Genomic DNA, 24,118 nt, shown 5'->3' on the forward strand with positions numbered 1-24,118 from the left:
TGTATCCATTGCTTATAGTGTCTAATTAACAGAGGCATTTTGTTTCAACAATGAGGAAATGGATTTATATTTCTATAGCTACAGCTTTCAGTTCTCTCATACAGTATATTCTCAATTTTATGGACTGAGTTTTTGATCTTCAGGAATAATGAAATGTAGTGGTACGCACATTCAACTCTTAGTAGTGATGAAAGATGTACAGTATTGTTTCTAGATGACCACACTTCTGTGCAGATTTTATTAATTTGTCTGTAGTTGTTTATTCTGCATTGCTGAAAGGTTCACGCCAGCACTCCCTTCCACCTGCACGCCCTCCTCCAGTTGTATTCGGCTCTCTGACAGCTGTGTCATGTTTTCGTCTCATAGCGAGGCTTTGTGGGAGTGAGTTTCCCTTGGCTACTGAAGTGCTCCTTGTCATCCATTAATGAACAACAGATTCTTAAATTAATGGAGATCTGCACTGATAAATGTGCTCCACCAAATTCTTAATGTGATTTACAGGATGCTAGCTGTCACCAAAGGGAACCATCTACTTCTCAGCAGCTTGGAGGCAACATCAATCATATTAGGCATGTCAGCGGAGCCCACGAAACAAGTAGTTTGAACATATTGTTTTTGCCTGTTGAGACACTGTGACTGTATTTTATTAATAACCTCCATGTTGATAAGAATTCCAGTTTTTCTTTCCTTCCAAGAGAGAGTACTGGGACACCTACAACACTAATACCATTCATAGGAACCTTTGTAGCCTCCTGAGCTGCACAGATGACACACAAGGAGGCTGAAGGTCAAGGTTACATACAAAAAGAAGATCAAACCAAGCTTAAGGAGCCTGGGTATTAGCATCTTAGATGAATACTCAAAGACAGAATTATCTATAGAATTAAAATCATACTTAGTACAGTGTTACACTGAAGTAAGTCTTGTGGCCAGGAAAAATGAAAAAGTAATTGAATTCAAAATCCAATAATAATTTATTGAAAGGTGCTCTTAAACAATTAATTAAATGAAAGCTGTCTCTTTCATTGCAGTTCTCTTATAGCTGTCATCAGCTATATCCCCAAAAAGTAATTCGGGGTTATTGTCATAGTTTCATATGACTAAATAATACAAGTTTTCAGTGAAACACAGTTTGTGTTATCCTTAACTTTGTTTTGCCTGCCAGTGTCTAAAGACCTTAAGAGTTTAAAAGCTTTGTAGGGCAAACTGAATAAATAAAGTAACACTTTGCCAAAAAGTAAGAAAAGGAATACAGAAAACTCTTACAGGCACATACTGTACAACATTAGATGTCTAAAAATGCATGAAAATGACAAAGAATATGACTTACAAAATGAACAAGTCACACAAGGATGGAATGTTTGGAAGTGTACCCTGGGAAAAAGAGTCCACAGGAATACCCTGCCCTAATTGCAAAAGGAGAATACAAAACACTTGGTTTTAAGGAAACAGAAACAGTCCGTGGCTGTAATGTCATATCTGTAAGTGGTGGTCACCTCCACGAACCGGGTGGAGTCATATAACACCGGATCCCAGCTGACTGGGAAGCTGACTTGACAGTTTCACATGAGAATGGCAACTTCAAACACATTTGCTGAGATACATAGAAAGTACTGTATTTGTTAAAGAAGGAAAACATGCACTCAGCAGGCAGACTCCAACACAAAGTCCTGTCCTCAAACACCTCCAATAAATATGGGATTTGTAGGGCTTTGTGAAAGCTATCTGATGAGTACTCAAAACAATATACTGTATGGATGTGCAAGTTAAAAAATATCAAATCATTATAAAACATGGAAGAAGTTCAATGATAGAAGCTCAAATTGACAATAAAAGTGATTTTAGCTTTATAATCACTGTGACTTACAGTTATTAAAATAATTTTTAAAATATATTGTTTTTTTTTCCCATAACAAATGAAATATGATTATTTATTTTTTTCTTTTTATAAATAATGACAGGTCTTGAGGTGGTTTAACACATTTTCACACTGTAATAGGTGTTGGATAGGAAATCATTTTCAATGTTGTCTTTCAGGTAACTCAAGGGCTTTTTTAACCTTTAAAGTCAATGGAACAAATAACACTAGAACAAAAGAGTCAAACTGTATATCACACATCATTATTGACAAACGTCTGTTCTCACTGCTCCCTTAATAACATTTTTATTGAGCCGGTCTTTCTGGTGAAGAGTTACGGCTCAGTGGTGTGTATCAGCCACTGCTTCCCTGGTCTGTTGAGTTTGCCTCTTCTGGAATGCTGTATGAGTATTGACTTAATTTACTAACTAAAACAACTCTAGCAACCCAAAGAGCTGGATGGGTTGAATGCCTTCTTCTTCAGATTGTTGCATTTTCTATAAGCATTGGGAATTAAGAACCACTACGCTTCAAGATAAGGAATGTAAGGTAATTTAAACTTTGCTGTCCACTTTCAGTGACAGTGACTATGTCTAGTGTGACTATGGTGACTATTGCTATGTTTTCAAATGCCTTTGACACAGAGCCATTTAGGTTACTAACCACTTCCTTAAATTTTGCTTTTTGTGTCTTATACAAACATTCTCAGACAAAATGTTCCCATCTCAATTTAAGCAGAATGAGAAGCATTGGTTAAGCAGAACAATTGGGTTTAATGGGGGCCTATGCATATTAGCTGTGTATGCTTTCATATAGTAGCTCTCACTGCCATAACACTGAAGCTTTATTTGAATACATTGTAGAGAATCTCTTGCAATAAAGGACCACAACAATGCTAGTCTGTGTGATTCTCTGTGTCACAAATAAAACATTGTTTAACATCAGCTATGACTCATCCAAATCAGAAGAATAGAAATCTTACCTACAGGAGATATAACTCTGATGCATGTTAAGAATCTGTGAATCAAAGAATGTTTTCCTTTTGTGATGGTGCCTCTTGATAGAATTTGATTATCTATATCATTTAGTTCTTCCAAATTTTGGATGACACTTATTTTAAATGTTTTTTTGTACACCCAAATTCCATTTAAACAAGCCAGCTGACCAGCTAGCATCCCAGAGACGTAGACAACACTACCAGCTGTGGAAAGCAAAAAGCAGCTGTACAAGAAGTATCGGACAGAGAGCCATAGCAGACAAACATGCAAACATGCCACGCAGGTTGCTCTGAAGGGTTGAGGCAAGGAATCAGTCCAATTAAGACAACACTCAGGAAATTTGTGTTGTGTTATCCCACTTCTGAGATACTCCTGTCAAAACCCAGATGAGAGCCAAGTAGCGGCTCCTCCACTTAGACTTAGACTTTTACATGTTCACATTTTTTAACAGTATGTTTTTTTTTTTACCTGGAAAGAACAGTCTGTATTTTTTTTTAATAATTTCTAATGTTGCTTAATATTTATGCCCCAAAACTCATATTTATCAGTAGACAACACTTTTATTGCAGTGCATTTGTGCTGACAAAATTACTTGTGTCCAGTGCAAAATGTACATTGATTAAACCTGAAATGCACTATATAGTGATACAGAGGGAGACAGAAATAAATTGGCTGCATAAACAGTATATTGGCATTTTCCTAAAATATAAGCAAGCTTACATACTCATTTCTTTTTTTATTATCCCTGTAAAACATCATTAAGTCATGACATTTTTACTCATTAACTAGGGCTAACAATGATGGAACAAAATGAGTGCTGAGGCTGCAGAAAGCATAATGGAATATAGGCAGTAAACGTCCCCATTATTTATGTTATTGATCCTGAAAATTTAAATAGTCCTAATCTTTATGAGTGTGCAATGTTACATAAAGGATCAGGGATACACAGGCTTTTTGACAGGGAGTGTGTGTGATATATGTGTTCTTCCCGTACCTCAGCAGGAAGGTGGGCTTAATTGCCAGTCTAGGGATGCCGCTGTGGCTTTCACAAGACACCGCAGCTTTAATTATTGTCCTCCTCTCAAAGCCATGTAACACATCTTACAGCAGTATAGCTACTGTGAGTCAAACGTGAAGCACCAGTAGAAACTGGAGGCCTGAAGTGTTTGCTTTTGAAGTGTGGATGTTAGGATGTGATGCAAAGGTTTGCCTAACTTCATGCAATGTCAAACCGACATTGTACAGTTCTGCAGGACTTCTTTACATGTCTGGAGAAATCTACATTTAAAAACAGTTTATAATGTCATTTAGGTCTCTATTCCCAATTTGGATTTTATTTGTTTAAACCTAAAAATAATTGCAATCGGACGGACATATAAAGCGCTTTCCCCCAAGTCCATTTACAGTTCACTAGTATGCTTAAGTGATGCTGTTGTAACCTATTCAAGTATTTTGCTAGCTTTAGGACATGGTGCTAAATTTCTCCTTTTCATTAAACTACTTAATTAGTTTAAAATTCAGTCTTGTAAACCAACACTTCTCCTTATAACTATGGCCCTATGCGACATTTATTTTCCATCACAAAGGTCTGTCATCACCACCTTACTCAAAGTATGCTGACGAAACACAAGGGGGAATGCCCATTACCTCCAGTCAATGTCACAAAATGACCCGAGGGGCAGCTTGTTTAAGAAATCTCAACAGAAAGTTCTGGCACTGGATCTCAAAGAGCACAGGTCATCTGGCATAAAATTGACATTTGCAATGGAGAGACATTTCCCAAAGGGAATTCTAGGTTTTAAGGTTAATATTTCATTTTCCAAGCATAAAAAAACAGACACTAGTCCCTGATCTTTATTTTAGCAGTAATAATCCAGCTGGATCTGAGTTTCCGGAAGCAGAAGCAATAATCAGTTCATGCGATTCACATCTACAGTGATGTGGTGCACAAATAAATCAACACACCTGCCATCTGGAGTGTTCAGAGCAAGCACCTTTGAACCTGGCAAAACATTATATTCAAATATGTCTGTCAATGATAGGCCACAATCTGAGTGACCATGATTCCTGACAGCTTGGCAAGAGTAATGGTCTGGCCAGGAGATTCTAGCCGCTACAGAAGTCCATATGTAGTGATTGATGGCAACCTGACTGCACAGCGCTACATTGATCAAGTTCTGGACCTCACCTGATTTTCATCAACACATGTCATGCTGCTCATGTAACGTCTTTCTTGCAACATGAGAACCTTACAGTCACCTTTGGATGCCTTACTTGCCTATTGAAGACCTGTTGATGATCGGAAGATGAAGGCATCCTGCTCTGAGACCAGTGACCAGGTACATGGTCATAGTTAATTGATCCAAGATTTCATCCAGCATCTCTTGAAATGCAAATGGGAAAAAATGTCTTTTTCCTGAGAATTGTGTGGGTTTGTTGCAGATGGAATTGACAAGGCTGTTGATGCTCAGTACATTTATTCACTTAGCATTTACCTCTAACTGGGTTATTTTGCCATTTGCTATTTATCCTTCAGATATGAAGGCCTGCCGAACTGATATCATTTTCAAATAGCTTCTCTCAAAGGCAGTGAAGCCTCCTGGACCCACGCTCCTAGCTATGGTTTCCCAGTTTAATGTTCTTGCTAGAGATTGAGAAGGACGTCTCTGGCTACACCTAAAGGTTTATAGTCCTTTCTTTAAATTCTATTTTCTCTCTTTTTTAATACCAGACAGATAAATTACATATTACTTCTCACATTTCATCTGTTTGACAGTGCTGCTATAGATGCTAAACAGAGAAGAAAAAACATTTAATCTTCTGTCATTTTTCAAATTACCGAATCTGTCAGAAATATGTATGTTGTAGAAGGAGAAAATGTCTGTCTAATACCAGAGATATTACATTGGAAAGCAGTTTGTGTGATTGTGATTGAAGCATATTGGCCTGTAGCAGCCTCTGACATATTAAGGTGAAGTTTCAGAATTAAACATGTCTTATTTAATTGCAACATCAGACCCAACCAAATAGGACAAAGATTTGGATGTGAGATTTCTCAACTGAGACACTGACAGAAGGAATTTTGAGTAGCCTTTGATTTTTATAATCAGATTATTAGTTTGAAATTATTTCTCTATTTTACCTCAATTTTTAGAACACATTAAGTCTTTCTAGTAGATACCCACACAATTATACATTCAGTATATCTGAATTAATGGAAATGTGAAACAAATTAGTCATAACATATGTTTTTCTATTAATACAGTATAGTGTAGTTGGATATTATACAAGCAATTACTTGTATTGACATTGTCTTAAGTCACAGTTAACTTTTGACTGTGAATCATAATAAGAATAAATTATGTTTATACAGCACATCTCTTTCCAAAGGAATCTGAAGTTCTGTACATATAGGAAAGGACCTGCTTCAGCCTGGAGCATCACTACCAACACAGACAGCAAGTCAGGTGAAGAAGTGTGAAACAGCTTCATCAAATGAATTAAGGGGAACTTTAGAGAGGCCAGATTGTGCCAATTTTGTAAATTGTGTAGATTGTCTCATCCAGAAATTGGTACCTCCTTCAACACAGTGAACTCAGTCACCTTTAAAACCTGCTGAGTTTCTGAGATATTAGTTATTTTTGAGATGTTGAGATATTGGTTTTTAGTGACATAACTGTGATGTTTATGTTCTTCTTAGTTTTATTTATATATTTATTCATTTGCTCAGCATATGCCCTGATCAAGGTTGGCTTACAATATAGAAAATGTATGTGACATGTACTGGACAGTAAGTACAGAGAAGAATCGTGCAGGTAGAATAAAGTAAATTAATGAGGCATAATTAGTTAAACTGCAAATGAGGCACAAACTGGAAGAGCAACGCAAGTGTTGGACTAGCAAAAACTAAAACATTCTACAGTGTCGATACTGTGCAGCAATGTAAACTCCCTGCTGGTTTGTTCTGTATGCCACATTTACATTGATTAAGTGCAATTAACTCATCATGTTGTCATACAGGTGACGAGCTATTGAAGAGGTGAGAGATCACAGCTGCTGTCTTTCACATCATTAGCTTTTTTAAAAATGCCTTAATCCTAAAATAGTTACAGATTTATTGCACTCTGTTTTGTCAAATCATACTTGTACAGTATGTCTTTGTATTCTATCTGAACAACTCTGTTATAGATGTAGAAAAAGGAATTGTTTATGAAACCTAATGTTTGCATGTCTAAATATTTAATTTACAGAAGCTTTAATATCACATTGGTGCCATTCCAGCTTTTAAATTGCTAAGAGCTCAGATGTGTTGGGTAATTAGCAGGTTTGAATGAACAATTTAAGAGAGAACACAGATTATAATGCAGGTGTTTTTGTGTGGTAATTTCTGCATATTTAACACACACACAATCAAAAAGGAAAAGTATATATATAGTACAGACAAATTGACGAATGGATATATTAAGACATCCTATTATCTCCCTGGAATTATTTAATATAGACACTAACACAGCTTTGACAGAGGTTAAAGACTCCTCCATTTCTCATCTCCAAGCTTGATCTCTTTACAGATTAACAGATTACAGATCTCTTTTTCATGTACAGTATCTCTTAAAGGTTATATGCCTGGTCTGGAGTCAGGGGTAACATCTCAGTAATCAAATGCAATGCATTACAGGACAGAAATATTTAAACATTTCAGACCACACCATACTGTATATTCCACCATCTCCTGATAAGTTGTATTTAGCTGTCCTGTTTTGTTATGCATGATGACAATGATGCTGAAGTGGGTGAAGAAGGCAAAGATTTGAATAAACAGGAAGTGTATGAAATTAATACATGAAAGTGCTGCATCCAGACTCCATTCTTAAAGGACAAGTTTTTAGATGGGATAGCCTGCTTTTTAAAAGCACTCTAATCAGATGCTTGGTGGTATCTTGGTGATTTCAGAGTATCTTGAAAACCTACAAAAGCAGTTTGTCAGTGTGAAAAAGATTTTCTTGAGAAGTAACTATACTGGAAAGCTTTTTTTAGATTTACTATACCATACTTTTCCGTACCAGTCATTATAATTCTTTAAACCTGCATCATAAAAGGTCTGTACAGTATGTGCATTAGGAATCAAGCTCTCCAGTGGCTTTTTACCAGGAGTCAATCAGTTACACCCTTGGCTCTAACTCACATGAAGCAAGTTAGTGAATCCTGTGAATTGCATTCTGTCTTTTTAATTTAGCTTTGAAAATGAGGTCTTTATTTCATGAGGAATAACTACAGTACATCTAAGAATCAGATGCTTCAGAGGATGAGGAGAATTGAACCCTCCATTCAAAGAGAGGAGTTAACCAAGAGACAGCTGCCAAGGTGGAGACGAGGTAGAGGTTGGATGAATGTGAGAAAGAGTGTGTGCAAGGGACATATATGTAGCGAAAGTCGGTGATGACTGTGGTTTATAGCATCTGGGTGAAATTAGTTTTTTTCTGTTGTTATCCCTCCTGAACTTCAGTTAAAACTTTCATTTATAAGAGTGCAACAACAGCTGTTCTCTGTATAAGCTGCATTGAATAAGGGCAAGCACTATGTAGTGGTATATTATGTATTGAGAACCATTACAACTGGATGCTTCTGTGCCTTAAAGAGTTAAGCAATTTTTAATCTTTCTCCACATGACAAGAGGTACTTTATTTACTGAGTCATTACATGATGTATTCTGCATTTTGTATAAGCAGCTCTGCAGCTCCCATCTTTAGCCATGCAGTGGAAATAGGTGTAGTGGAAATAGCAAGTAGCAGGTCATCTGGCAAACAGTAGAAAGTATTTTTTCCATGCAGCCCTGAGATCCCAGAATAGCTTTATAGGTGTTTGATGATTTTACTAGTGCTATTGTCATATAGACAGTAAATTTGGTCATCACTTGTTTCTCTGACTTTACTATCATGGATTTATTTTTTATAAACCTTTTCCTACATGCTTTGGAAATCTTTCATCATTTTTCACATCAGGATGTGGCAAATGTTCAGTGCTGGGTGCAGTCCTTGGATGATACATGTCAATTTCATCCATGGCTCTATGCACTTTCAGAATCCTTTTGAAAACCTTTGGAATAAATGTTTTTACACCTCCTATTTGGAATTTCTGATTGTTAATCAAACCATCTCAAGCCTCCAGTAGGAGGGATGATGACTAGTCATCCCTGGAGGAAAGTGTGCTCTAGTCAGAGCCATCTGTCATTTTTCATGCTGCAAGGCCCCCAATATAGGTAGTTCTAAGAAACTTGGGTTAAAATGTGAAAACTGTAATCTGATGTTTCTTCATCACAGGTCTCACAGCTGGTTGGTTTATTATATTTTTTATGAATTAGCTTCATTACTCTGTTCTCCTCCCCATGATAGCTCATGTGTGGAGTACTGGCACACTTTGGTTGCCGTTGAATCATCCAGGTGGGGGCTACACATTGGTGGTGGTGGAGGAGAGTTCCCATTCCCATTACCTGTAAAGTGCTTTGAGTGGAGTGTCCGGAAAAGTGTTATACAAGTGTAAAAAGTTATTTATTGGCATCATGTGGCTGGCAGTAACCCACTTAACAACAACAGCTGCATGGGGAATCTCAGGCAGTGTTGCTAATAACAGAATTACCTGCTCTCCCATTCAAACAGACATCTTTACAGGTTCTGTCTATCAAAGGGAACAGACCGGATTGACCACTGGTGAAATGATATTTACAGTATCACCATTACTCACAGTTCCTTTTAGTACATTCCTGGGAAGATAAAAAAATTGTAAAACACATACAGTATTTTTGTTTTTTTTATCATGTTCTGCTTTAATTTTAATCATATTAGTGATTACAAAATAGATAATCCTGTTGATATACTCTCATATGGAAAGCAACTCAAGCCTTGTCTATCTTTACTTAAAATTAGATGGCTTGCAAACAGCCTTGGTTTTGCATTTGACTGCAATATAGTACATGTGACTGGCTATCCCAGATAGCTTGGGTAGCATTTTAATCCTTATGTGTTTGACAGTGAATCATGACATGAGTGCTGGGCTCAGGTGAAGAAGGGAGGAGCAGAGTCTGGTTATCCATGTCTGACAGTGGGTAGAGTGACAGACTGCCAGAGATCATTCTTGTCATCCTCATGCAATCAGAGGTCAGGGTCCTGATGTAATATGGACAATGATTGTTCTTCTTATTAGATTTAATAATCCAGATGTAATGGGGGAATGTGTGACAGTGAAGCACTCCTTCAATCTGTCAACTAGGCTGCTGCCAGATGTGAGTCTCAGCTGTGAGCGTAGTGTCTGCACCATTTCCTTTCCAAGATTGGGGTTGTCTGGCACATCATAGTTCTATTCATGTCACAAAATACATTTAGGACCAAATGCACTTTGCAGGAAGCAGACGGGTGAAATATGACTTTGTTTACATTGCATATTCTGTCCTATCGCCAATTTTTTTATTTTTATTTTGTGGTTCTTTCTCTCTATGTAAAAAAAACAGTTTGAAAAGCTCTAAGCCCAGTAGAGATATAAACATTAAACCCACTGCTTTTGCAGGTGCTCGGTAAGTGGTGAGTACACTTATTATTTACACTTAAATTACAACCCGGCCATTTACTCAGTTTAACAATGGAAAGGAAAAGAAGTAAAGCTTAGGTCCATACAGTTCAGTGCCGAAGAAGAATTGTGAGATGTTGTCTAGTTGGTTCTTTGGTGTATTTTGTAGGCAGCATACATGCATATGCAAGCAAATCAAAATCATGCCCAACCACTAACTTATTGTTTGCTCATGCCAGAACAGTCATAAATATGGCTAGTGATGGCAGGTCATTAAATAAAATACTTTACAAACTGCTGTGATTGTGCTTTAAAATATGAATAGTTCACAAGTGGTCACTTTGTGTTAGATGTACTTGTGAAGAAGGTGCCATGTGCTGTACATTCACCCATTTGCATTTAAAGCCAGCTAAAGTAAGAATTTGGGAGTCACTTTGCACCTCTGGTACACTAGCTGCTTGTGGTGTGTTCTTTGATTCTGAAGACAGGCAGTATCCTTGTTCTAGTGAACTGTTGTAGAATATTTTCTTGAATTATCAGATTACACATAATGTGCATTAAGCTGCAGAACAAGTTTATCCTCTTAGTGTTGATCTTGTCTTCAGAAAAAACACCTTAGTCTTATGGGGCCGAAACCATGGCAAAACATCAACAAGAGTCACTTTTCTCATAAAAGATTAAGAGCATCACAAGTGTGTCGTCGTTTCTGTGGAATATGCCTTGGCAGTACCACAGCTTCTGCTCCCTGTCAAACAAGTCACAGGGGACTGCTGGACTTCATATACTGTATCACAGCTTGCATGCAGCACAATCGACACCATAGGGTTTTAAAACTAGATTTTATAAAAAAAAGTGTACAGTAAATGTCAATGCTCCAGTTTAGAATAAGAAACAATAATCCATAATAAAACAATAATAAGTGTGTCTTTTTCACAACCCCAGAAGGGCTTTCTTGTTTTTCTTCTTTTTTTTTCTTGTTTTTACTTTGTGTTTGTCATTAATTTCCTGAATCTTACTTACATTTTATGTTCATAGTACTGCATACTACAGAAGTGCTCTCACCAATGTTAACTGAGCACCAAAAAGACCATTTCTAATTCATTACTGTTTGTTTTTGTCAAATTTCTTTATTTAATTATTTGTTCTTTATTTTTCTGTTTTGCCTTTATTCTTTAAAGCTTATTTGCTTTGAGAACTATCAAGATTTTCCATGGCTTGTATTTCAGGACACACCTCCCCCAGGCACCTATGACATTGGGAAATCTTTTGATAAAACACACAGTAAAAGTGTTTATGTCCCACCTCGCACCGAAGGAGCGAAGAGGAGACAGAGCTCCTTCCTTAGTGCTGCTTCCAGGCTTCCTGCTTTTATCAGATTTGATCCAGATATACCAGGTACTGTAGTTAATTTTGTATGTGGTCTAAGACATTTTTATTGGACTATTATGTTTTTGGTTTCAATCACAAAACCCTTTGAATTCTCAGATTTTGGACATATACAAATTCCTCCTTCCTAGTTGCATCCTACTATATTAAGTTAATGAAGAAAAACTTTTGACTTTGAACACCTTAAATGATTTCTAAACAAATCTGCTGTGTTGAAATGCTGTTGTGTGAAAAGCTGAGATATTTATATGAGCTGTCATCTGGAAAAGCGCTAGAAGCGATTTGAGAAACGGGCAGTGTGGTTTTGTATCAAGTTGCCTAAATGCAAAATGTTTTCATAAAGAATCCTTTTATTTGAAAGCATATGAAGCTGCATAATCATTTCCATGTCTGCCTGTCACTATTGGCATCTTCTAGACAATGTAGGAAGCAATAAAAAGGGCAAACACAATAGAGGATATATAGTGGAGAATGTAGAATATAAATAAATGGATGTTACAGTAAAACTAGTGAAAATATTAAAATTTATAAGATCAACTGTGTTTAATTTTGGTAATCACGTTATATATATAGTCCAGAGATTATTGACCAGGATGTCCTTTACTGACAGGCTACAACTACAAGAGTGCACATTTAAAATTCAGAACAGGAGGCACTCTTACATGAAGATTTGTGGGAGTCTGGAATAAGCTACTTAGCAATGTTGTTGAAGCTTATACCATTGTTTCTTTTAGGAAATGGCTGTTATAGATCCTCAGTTCTATTAGCTCTTAGAAACCAAAATGAACATGATGGCCCAATTCTCTTTGGTAGGAGGAATACATCTTCATTAGAAATCATTTTCAGATGATAAGAATGCAAGAAAGACTTCAAATGAGAGAAGGCAATTTGGCCCATCATGCTCACATGGACGTTAGCAGTTTAAAGTTGTAAGAGTTCTATCTGTCCATTTCTTGATTTTTAAAAGAGCCCACTCAGTCAGCTTGACCCACATGAAATGGGAGTAGGTTCCAGACTGAAAGAAAGAAAGAAAGTGTCTCCTGCCTTCAAGAATGGCTCTAAACCTAATTGTACATGTCTCTGCATCCTTGTGTCATTCCTGGTCTGGAAGGAATCCCCTGAGTTGGCTTGGTCAATGCCTTTCTGGATTTTGAATACTTAAGTCTCCACATAATCATGTCCGTTCTAGACTTAAAACCTTAAGGTACCTTTCTTAGAGTTAGAATGGCATTCCCTGCAGGCCAGCAGTAATTACGCTATTTCTCTACTGTACTGTATATTGATCTTAGAGCAAAAATATCATTCACTATCATGGATGATATTCCAACTGAAGTATGACTAATGTACAGTACTATAGAAGTTTAGCATGACTTTTCTTGATTTGAACTCAATATTCTTAAAGTAATTATTTAGCTTTTTATTGCTTCCCCTCACCACTTGGTTGAAGAAAGTTTAAGAAAATGAAGAATCTGCATATACTTCTAGGTCTTTTCTCATATATTGCTTTGTCCATTTCAGTGCCACCTGTCTGATATTTGATATTCATGTTTTTGCTTCCTGCATATAATAACTTCCACTTGCCCATAGCTTCACTCATGACCTAGACTTCACTGACTCATCACTGACTACTAAGACAAAGCTCCTCTTCATGACAAGAAGCTGAAAGATAAGATGCATAAATTTAATATGGGCAGCTTCCAGTATTATTTCAGGCCCTTGATTTTTTTATCATAGATTTCACTTTCAATGATAATATGCACTTTTGAAATGCTTTACTGAGCAAAGACTCAATGAGAAAAGTTAGAATCAGATATACAGTTGAATCATTATTGAGCTAATTTCATGCTAATTTAAAATAGATGCATTAAGTAAAATAATATTAATGACTTTTCTTTTTTAAATTGGTTCTTAACCAGTGTATGTATTTTAGTATATTAGTTTCCGATTACATTTGAGGCAGAATTTTGACTTTTTTTTTAAATTATGTTACAAGAACATGAGTCAGCTGGGTCTTCAAAAAAGCTAAGAAAAATTTGGAAATTAAACCCTATACAGTACTGCTTTAGGGCAAAACACCAGTGTAATAGGATAATCATTATTAATCCTATTAATAGCCTCATGTTTCACAAAATGGCTTTCATGTTGTGCCAGTAATGAGGATGCTCCAATGCAGTTTCCGTTAACAGATAGCTGAAGAAGTAACTATGAAGGAGATGCCAATGCATTTAGAAACACCATCAAGAGAGAGAATTAGCTTCCCACATACAGTATCATTTAGTTCCAACCATTTTCAACCAGTTTCAATAAGGGTACTATAAAGTGTTACATGTTTGGAATCCATACAGTATATCAGAGAGTAGGTCATTTTATTCTTTCTTTATTTTTAATTTTATTTTTACTCTTGAAACAATGAGATGTAGAATTACTGTTCTTGCAGTGAACTCCTATAATGAATAAATAAAACACATGCAAAAGACTAAAACTGCCAATACATGGATACTCTGACTAATCAGCAGGTTTATAAACAATCAATTACATACTGTATAACTCAGTTGTGTCACTGTAACTGTAATGTACCTTGGATAAAGCCAGGGTCAAATAAATAATAATAATGCTCTATCTGTGAGAAAAACAGGTTGTGATTATACTGCAACCAACTGTCATAAGGAGCTGTAGTACGGTACTACAGAGTAGTATGAAAATGAGAAAATGTGGAGTTACAGAGCAGGTTCAGAACTGGTAGAAGAGACAAAGGAAGAGATATACAGTAGAAACAGATTCTTCCACTCTGACATCAATACTTCTCCATGCTGACTCTTAGTGATAGTGCGTATTGGTTTTGACACTGAAGCGCTTACACACTTTAAATTTCATCCAATTAAAAACATCGAGTGTCATAGCTTTGTTGATGCTTGCTGCACCCTACAAAATAAGATGTGATCCAATATGGTGCTTGGCAATTTCTCTTTGGATTTAATCAAATATTAGCACAAATAAGACTGCGCACAAAATTATATATTTCAAAATTGATAAATTAATTACTTCTTTGGATAATTTATACCTCCCCTTTCTTAAAAACATCAGTTCAAACTTCTAATGATGAGTTTATTTGCATTTAAATAGATTTTTTATTTGCAGAACATGTTCTCAAACATAATTTTGAGAAGGATTTCAGCATTTTTCATTAGCATTTTTAAGTATATTCTTCCTGCTCAGTTTTCAGCTATCATTTTTTGTATAATTGATTAGAATGCATTCAGCGATTCAGCTTTTTAAAAGCATTTTTGCAAGTGATGGAGACTGTGCAAATTTGTGTCCTCCAGGTAAAGTATAAAATTCACAATATGCAATGGAACTTAAAAAGCAATCTAATTTTTGTACAAGTAAGCACCTTTAAAGTACCAGAGGGTCAAGAAACAGTGCTCAATAAGAGCTTGTGGAAATGTTGAATGCACACCCCTGGGCAGCTCTTCTTAATTAGTTTCTGCTATTTTTGATCTGATAGTCTATTGGCTTTTTTCACAATGTAAATGTCACATTCCCATCGGAGATATGGCATAATTAAATTAATTCTTCATTTTGCATGTTCTGTCTCATTATTTATTTATTAGCTACTCAACCAGGTAAAACTAATCTAGTCTAATATATCTCAGTCTTAGCTACTGGTTTGTTTAACAAGAGCTGACTATCTCGTGCTTTAACATATCACATTTAACAGCAGTTACAGAACATGGTCTTAAATATTCAGTACCTTATTTAAGACTTTTCACCATTTTTATTTTTACCATGGAACCTAATTTTCTAAAGTTTGTAGAAGATGTGTTGTTTAGCGAGTCCAGTTCTGATTGCCTTTTTGAAATCATAGCAAATAAAAATATTGTTGAAATTGTTTTAATTTCATTGTTTGTCTTTGAGTAATTATGACTCTAGAGAAAAATACTGTTACCTTATCAATACGTGATTTGAGTGGTTTTATGAATTTAACATGTGCGCACTGTGTTATTCATTTAGTTAACACTCCACCAACTGGGACTAGATTATGGGAGCTCATGTTATTGATTCATGGCCTCATTACACTCTGTGTCCAAAGAACAAATTTGTAAAGAGTCAGGAAGTGCCTTTATTTCTCTTTTCTTTAAATCTTCAATTAACATGATTTTTACCTCGTTCATAAGGTCCTGGCCAGTACAGTCCTTTGATGAAGTCAAGTCCAAAGATGGCTTTAATAGGGTCCAAAGAAGATCGTTTCAAGGAACCTAAAGGATCTACTCCAGGGCCTGGAGCCTATGAGGTAACATTCTTTTCAAATCTAGAAAAAGAGACAGTACTGTATACTTGTTTCGAATAACAACAGGATTTATTTATGCTTTCCAAACCTGATTCCATGCACAGGGCAGAAGATCATTAGAGAGTGGAGTAATGTGGTATAATGCCCAGTTAACTTCCTTATGAGGACTTGAGATACAATCCTATGGCAGACAAACATTTCTGCTAGGTTGAAAGAACCATAGCAAACCCACATGAACTCAGTGAGAACGTGCTTTGCACAGGTAGGCGTCTGAAGCTGTGATCTGGTTTCCAGGGTTTTATCTGAACCTCTGATTCAGGAGCCATACCTACTTTATGTTGGCCACCACACACCACACTGCTGCCTTAAGATCATTTCCTGTCTAATATCCACACGTTTAGATGAGCTTGTACTTCATGTGTTTCTCTGTACCATTTGTACCATACCCAAAACAAATGTCTTCTGCATAGCCTTGATTACAGATATTAAGATGTCTAAATGGTCTCGAGATCAAACAGAGCTGAGATATTGAACCACAGCAGCTCATACAGTACATAAGGTATGTGTTGAGAAGCTCCTTGCCCTCCTGTACTGTGCTCTCTAAATGTCCCTATAGTTACGCCCGGCTATATAGAGTTACTGTACAATTTAGCATAAACCAGTAACAATGCAGAAGATAGACTTCAAAGTTTTAAAGAACAAAAATTGTCATACTGTAAATGCTCGATCATTCATCCCATTAAAATGTCCATTCAATATCATATATTCAAGGCCTCAGGATTCTCCTTGTCTGGTTTTCTGAAGACCCTTATGATAAAATATGAAGATTTCAGCAGTCAGAGTCAAAATAACAGATTGATCCATTTAGAATTGCAATACAATTGGCAGGATGGGCTACTTACAGTGGCATTTCATGTGGAAGACTGGGGTTAAGGCTAATTTCTTTAACCACAGGAAAACTTTGAAGAAATACAGAGATAATTAATGTGGAGGATAGAAGGGGGTACTGTAAATAAGTTTTTTCAACAAGAATAGGGAGCAGATAATAGCAGAAGCAGGTTGATCTCAGTTCCTCAGAAACTGCTTTTACTAGTTCTCACACAAGTTCCTAGTGTCAAAGCTAACATACATTAACACATTGTACACAGTGTAAAATTGATAATGCCAGTACCAAACCTAATCTATATGTACAGTACATGCATCTCATCACACAGAATTATCCCATAATCTATGGCACCAGTCCTAGACTCATATCCATGAAATGTTCTATCGTTTGATAGATTTCACATGCAGTAAATTTCACATTATCGTTCACAAGATTTAAGACAATTATGGTTAATTACTAATAATGGTGGCACCTGCACACTTCATACAGTACATAATCCCAACAAAAAAACAGCATTATGTTTGCAAAGACAATTGTAATAAAAAAGTCATTTCAATTCCTCATTATAGTTTGGGTGCTTTTCAAGTATGTGAAAAATGAGAACATAAAAAATATTGCAAAGATGAGGCCTTTTGGTTGATCTAACTCATTTGGTTGTTTGCAGGTAATTGATCCAATGATTTCTTCTGACTGTTTAAATAAATAATTTTATTGTTAACGTTAACCTTTCACTGCTAATCTCAGTTTTGAAAGCGTCAGGATAAATATAGTATCGAGTATTAAGAACAAGCCTGTTCACAGTACACTCGGACAGAATTTACAGATGGGATTTTTCAGTACAAAGTTAATTCACATATAATCTTTACTGCTTATTACTTGGATGAATCAGTGTTCAATAACCCTCAGAATTATGTCGTTGTAAAATAAGCAGTTTAGCAAACTTAAATGAATCAGTAAATAATGTTTCAGATAAAGGATGCCAACTCTTTTATCTTTGACTATATACACTAATAAATCTGAGTGCTCAATGATTTTCACACATTCTTAGTGTCAGGGGAACAAAGTTTAAAGTTATTAAAATATATATTTAAAGGTTTCTGGTTTAATGTTCTTACAAACCTCATTAAGCTCCTTTAAATATTTAACCTAGACTTTAAGACTGTTACTAGAATTAAAAAAGAAAATAAATTAATCCCAGGATTCTTCAAAGAATTGAACAGTCTTTTGACCAGTAAATGCTTTGTCTTTATCTGTTTTTACGTGTATGGTGTATTTATGTAACTCCTGATATCTGCTACAGATCATTTTAACATCTTGTTTCTCATAACAGAAAATAATTCAGAAAAACTGTATCATGAAAATAAGAATTACTAAACCACTTCACTATTTTTCTTTTCTTAAAGCAGTTTAATTTATCTCGATATTGCAAGTTAAAATCGAATTCTATTAGTTAAAATCAAAGTACCAATAAGAATACTCAGCTAATACTAGATATTTCAAACTTGACTTTTCACCTTGTAGATTACATTTTATTATAAACTCTCATTTTGAGGGTTTGTAATGGACACGCCTGCCTGCACATGCTGAGAATGAGATTTCCATGCACTGTCATGTCATGTCAGAAGAACTATCATTCTCAACTGTGTAGAAAAAGAGGGACAAATTTGGACATTATGTTATATATACTGCATTGTCAGTGGCTGAGTAAAAAGAAACAGTGCAATGAAGACAAACACTGTAGCTGGGAAATTGCTTTACTCATAAGGGAGAGTGAAGCAGAATTTGAAATCCAATGGGTTAACCTGTAAGAAACCAAGAACTCCACTTACTTAGTTGTTTATTGCCTGTAATGTGTCTCTGCCTAAGAATAAAAAGCCTTTATGAGGACTGACATCACCCCTATAGCTCAAAGGTGGGATAATTCTCTTTACAGATCTGTTTCTACAAATCAATAAGGCATAAACCTATGTGAGCTGTACATTATGATAGGAAGAGTTTCACTTTACTCAACCTGACATCACATTAAAGGAGCACCAGTAAATTGTATAGCAATACCAAAGACTATAGTATAAATGCTTAGGCAGGGATAACATGGCATTTCCTTTTGAGTGCATTTACCTAAAATGCATGGTAGCAGTTTAGTCTTTACATAGTTATATATTACAATATATAATTGGCATCTGAAAGGATCACTTGCTTTAAACATCTTCTCTGTTTGTTAAACATATTTCTTTTGCTTTCTAGGAGTCTTTTTAGTACAAGTGCTCTGTGTGATAATCCATTGTTGCTCTTTTGGATTTTTGCGGTGTCCTGTAGCTACTACAGTAAAGGGCTACTACATCAAAGACTGATAAGGGTGTGGAAGAGGTTCTCAGGAAAGCCGTCTAGTGTCACAGAATTTCTGGGTGGGCAGTGATGAAGCAGGACGCTGGTGCACATCCTCTTTTACACTATAATGAGCAGTAGTGCTCAGTGAAAAAATAGTGCTGTTCAAAACTTTTCTAACATAATCTTCTTGACTCTGAAAGCACTAGTTGCAGAGACTGTATGGCTTTCAGACAGTGAGTCCTCACACAGGAAATGGGATATGTAATTTCCTCTTGAACATTACCTAGGTAATGCCAAGGTTGCTGCCAGGGTGTCCTTTTGTCATTGTTCCTGTAAGATTTACCTTACTAGTATGTATACAGTATATGAAACATATACTATTTACTGTATATTTAATTGTCCCAAAACAACAAGGTAAAGCACACATGGCTGTATGCACTGCATGTGTAAGGCAATATAAAACAAAGAAAATCTTTCTCTTCCTCTTAATGCTGTAAACACAGTGTCATCTAATTGCCCTCCCCCCCAAAAAAAACCAACAACAACAACCCATGTAGTGGTATTTTCCCTTTTTCTCATGTTTCGTAGGAGTCTGATTTGTTATTATTTCTCACATTAAGTAAGTTAGGAACCAAGGAGGCATGTGTACAGTACTGTACATCATTGCAGTTTTCTTGTGCGTCAAGAAGCAGCTCATTCATAATTAGCACATCACCCTTCCACACACAAGGCTATCTGCAGTCCAGTAAATCTCATCCCTCTCTGAAGTATGAACATGTGGACGTGGAGGCAGGGGAACTGTAAGTCAATGTCAGCACTAGCCGTCTCCGTCAAGGTGCCTTTCAGGCAGGGAGGATGACAGATAGGTAACATTGTTGCTATCTGATCGGGTGTCAGAATGCGTTCGTGGCAGGGGACAGTGGGAGATGGAGTGTGGCGGGACTCAGCTACACCTCTGTTGTCCGATGGCAAGATGAATGGGCCTATCACCGCCGGTCCCCTGCCTCTCTTTAGTCATTAGCACGTCAGAGGGGTAATTGATGACACGACTCTCTGCTTCCTGGGCAGTGTTCCTTCCCCACTTCGTAGAGAGCTGCTGTGGTTCTTAAATAGGATAGAGCAGTGTGTCATCGGCTTTGTCTGCCTGCTCCAATTTGCACCACCTCAGTGATGGCAGGAAACGACAGACTACTAATTGTTGAAGACCAATATTAAAAATAAAGTTTTATCCACAGCTTTTTTTTATTTTTTAGTGCCTAAAATTGAATCAATTTAATCAATTGCCATTTGATGTGATATCAGGAGTCTTTCCTCATCTGTCACTTACCGAATGTGTCCATGAGTGAACAACACTCTGTGGAAAATCTGCACCAGTGGAAAATAGTAATGATGATGTAGGTTATATATTTTTAACTAATACTTCAATTACGATATTTCAGCTTCAAATTCCACATCTGACCTCCTGATTTTTGTGGTAGCAGCCTTTTTTTATTTATTTGCCACCACACGCATGAACACTAACTTTTCCATGTGTCTAGCTCTTGCTAAATGCCCTCCTGAGTCCTCTTACAAAGTATTTGAGATTTATAGAGATGCCAGTCACCTTTGTTTAAAAAGTGTTGTTTTTAATTATTAAGATTATATTTACTTGTTTGAAAAGATAATGTATATATTACACAAAGATTCTGAAAGTTAACTCACTTGACGGATTTTGATGAAGTTAGATATAAATCAGATATGTTAGCAAAGTGTGGGTTATTAGTAATCACTCAGCAGTTTATACCCTGCTGTCAGAAGCAGTAGTCTTCAGTCCTGGTCCCAGATAGCCCCTGATCTTCAGGTGCCCGTGGTCAGTGTTGATATTAAAAATAATGTTACTCCAGTGATGTGATCATTTGAGTATGGGATCATTTGGAATACAAAAAGATCTTGTACTGTAGGTACAGGAGTTATACTGAAGCTACCAAATAATAAAAAAAAGGATTTAAAATAAAAGTGCTGTACATGCATTTATGTATTTAAAATGATGAATTTGTAATTTAAAGGGAAATAAATAGTAATTTGATTTTATTTGAAGTTTAATGAGTGTTCTGCTTGGGGTGGGGAAGGCAAACTGGCAGTGAGACCTGAGTGCCGACTCTTCTGCCACAGGGGTGGTCTAGTCTGGGAAGTCCATCAGATGCTCATTTTTCCTAAAAAGCAAAGAGAGCTTGCAAGAGGGAGAGGGGAAACCCTAATGATTAATGGCTTATGAAGCCACTGTAATCGAATACCTGCGCACAGTACTCTTACCTGATGTGTTACACTGTCATCTTTGCCGTAGTGGCTTCTCTCATCTCTCATCATTATTGCCTTATTTCCCACCCATACTGGTGTTATAATAAATGACACAACAAGACTCATTTCGGCTCGTATTGGTCTCCATCTAAGCAACAGCAGCAGCAGGATCATCTTCAAATGGCAACCACTTTTTTCCAGCTGATCCACTCCGGAGCCACTTGTTTCCTTGTCTAAATTGACTCATGTCTTTGTGTCTTACGCTGTCGGATTAGTGTGACAGAAGGCTGTGGAAAGGAAGGCTCAGGGATTGTTAAGTTATGTGTTTTTTAATGACCAATTATGGTAACTCTGTACTTAAGATGCTCAAGATGCAAAGCTAAATTAAGATCTAAATTAAAAGTTATTATGCCATGAGAGTTGTCAACTTCATTGTGCCTCACTATTTAAAAGCCTTAAATGTCACAGTGGTACTGCATTATGGGGCTATGTGGCAACCCCAGAAATAATATTTAGATATGCATGGATGTTGCCCTTTTTAAACTACAGTAGATCTTTTCCCTAGGTCAAAGGTCCTGTAGTGCAAGTGAGAAAATCCATTATCTTCACTCTTAACATGTCCATTATCATGGAATCATTATATCATAAGAGTGACTGATCCTACTGTTCCTCACAACCCAATATTATTGTAAAATCAGTCTGTTACTGTTCACCATAGGCACCATTAAACTGCTTTTAAAAAGCCACTTGTTTGGATTTTTGGAACATACCATATCTGTTGGTGTTGAAGACTGGGAATATTACAATGCATTGCAGTTGGTTTCTCAACAGCTACCATCTAAATCATTATTTAATAGCAATATTGTTTCAGAAAAATCTTTAAAATTCTGAAAACAGAACACACATTATTACACAGATCTGTTCCTATGTTGTTGTTTTTGCTGCTCATGTTTTAAGAAAAGACAACCTTAAAAATCTGAATTGAAAGGCTTAAATGAAATCCAGAAGTGGATGGCTATACATTTCTGTAACTGAATTCAAAGATTTTGTTAACTGAAATAGGTATGTAGTGAGCCAAATTAATGTTATGTTTGATGGAAACTATTATTATCCTTTCTGTTTTATATATTGCTGTATTTCTATCTCATATATACAGTATACAGTAGCTATATTAAAATATGTACTTGACTTGAGGGATATAGAGATGTCAGTAATATAATTATAACCTAATATCTCAGTTTTTGCAGTGCCTTAGATGCTGTTTTTGTCTCTTTTATTATAAGAAGCTTTAACTTGTTCAAAAAGGAGCTGCAGCATTATGGTCTTAACATATCTTAATCATAACATATTGCACTATTTCACCATGTTATTTATAATCATCTAATTGACTTTAAATTATCTAAATTAATACTCATGGCTCTTCATAATCACTATTCTTCATATCTTCATGGACTTCCTTGTATCCACTTATTGTATACAGTATTTACTTATGTCCTTAAGCTGTCTGGGTTCTGCAAACACTGCCTTTCGCTGGACCAAAACACTTCTGGAAAACAGCTGGAGCTTTACCTATCTGCTGTTGAGCTCACTGTTTATGAAGTTCTGTCCTGCTAGACTTCAGACAGGCTGAACCCTTGAGTTCTTCTACAGTAAGTCTCAATTGAAAATGTTTATTTGTTCTTTTAGACAATTTTAGGCAATGCTCTAGGGTGAAGAGTGCTATAGAAATATACAGTTGAATGGATTACAGTTGACTAGAGACATCCTTTTTGATTCACCCTCACTAGAGCTCCATAGTTCTTCTTCACATGAGGTAATGCTTTGCATGTCTTTATGCACGTTTGGTCAGGTCAGGCTAACAGTGACACTGGTAGCTCTCTCACTCCTACCTGTTTTCTCAACTAGAAAACTAACAATTTTTCAGCACGGTGACTTCAAGCTGTGCTCGAAATCTGGTATGGCCAGAGTAATTGAAATTTTGACCAAACTTGGTAGGACGTAAAATAAAACAAAAAATACAAACACATATGTGTTTTGTTATGTGAATAACAAACAGAAAGCTTCAGGAGAAGGAGCACATAATTATTATTTAAAAGATTTATTGGTTTTCAAATAATGAAACATTGAACCACTGGGCCAATTCAATGATGCCAGACAAAAATTAGGTCAAATTCTTTTGAGTCAATTTTTATGGTTAAGGCTTCTGGTCCATGTGATCACCTGAGTGAGTGAACAGCTAATGAGGATTTGTCAATCCTAGTAATCTCCTGCCAGTCAGGCAGTCCATCAAACCACACCATCATGTGAGACATCCACCATATGGATTTCATCTAAACCGGAGCCAGGTTTAGTAATTTAGTAATTTAGTAATTTACTAATTTACTAATACTAATTAATTAGTATTAATTTATTTGGTGATACACTTTTATCTCAAGCAACTTACTGTGCATTTGTTCCCATTTATACAGAATTCTGAGTGAAGTGCATTGCTCAAGGGTATAGCAGTGCCCCATTCAGAATACGAACCCACAGCTCCC

General features: G+C 36.3%; 1 protein-coding gene across 3 annotated transcripts in view; it reads left to right on the top strand.

Moving 5' to 3' along the window:
- Nucleotides 1–24,118, top strand: part of stpg2 (sperm-tail PG-rich repeat containing 2) — a 75,599-nt gene that overhangs the window by 38,045 nt on the left and 13,436 nt on the right. For all 3 annotated transcript variants that reach the window (XM_088628599.1, XM_088628598.1, XM_088628597.1), the window contains 2 exons: nucleotides 11,643–11,811; nucleotides 15,978–16,093. In XM_088628599.1, coding sequence (XP_088484725.1) covers nucleotides 11,643–11,811; nucleotides 15,978–16,093 — 285 coding nt within the window. The remainder of the gene's footprint in view (nucleotides 1–11,642; nucleotides 11,812–15,977; nucleotides 16,094–24,118) is intronic.

This window comes from Lepisosteus platostomus, chromosome 4 (genome assembly GCF_059453375.1).
Source record: "Lepisosteus platostomus isolate fLepPlt1 chromosome 4, fLepPlt1.hap1, whole genome shotgun sequence".
Taxonomy (NCBI): Eukaryota; Metazoa; Chordata; class Actinopteri; order Semionotiformes; family Lepisosteidae; genus Lepisosteus; species Lepisosteus platostomus.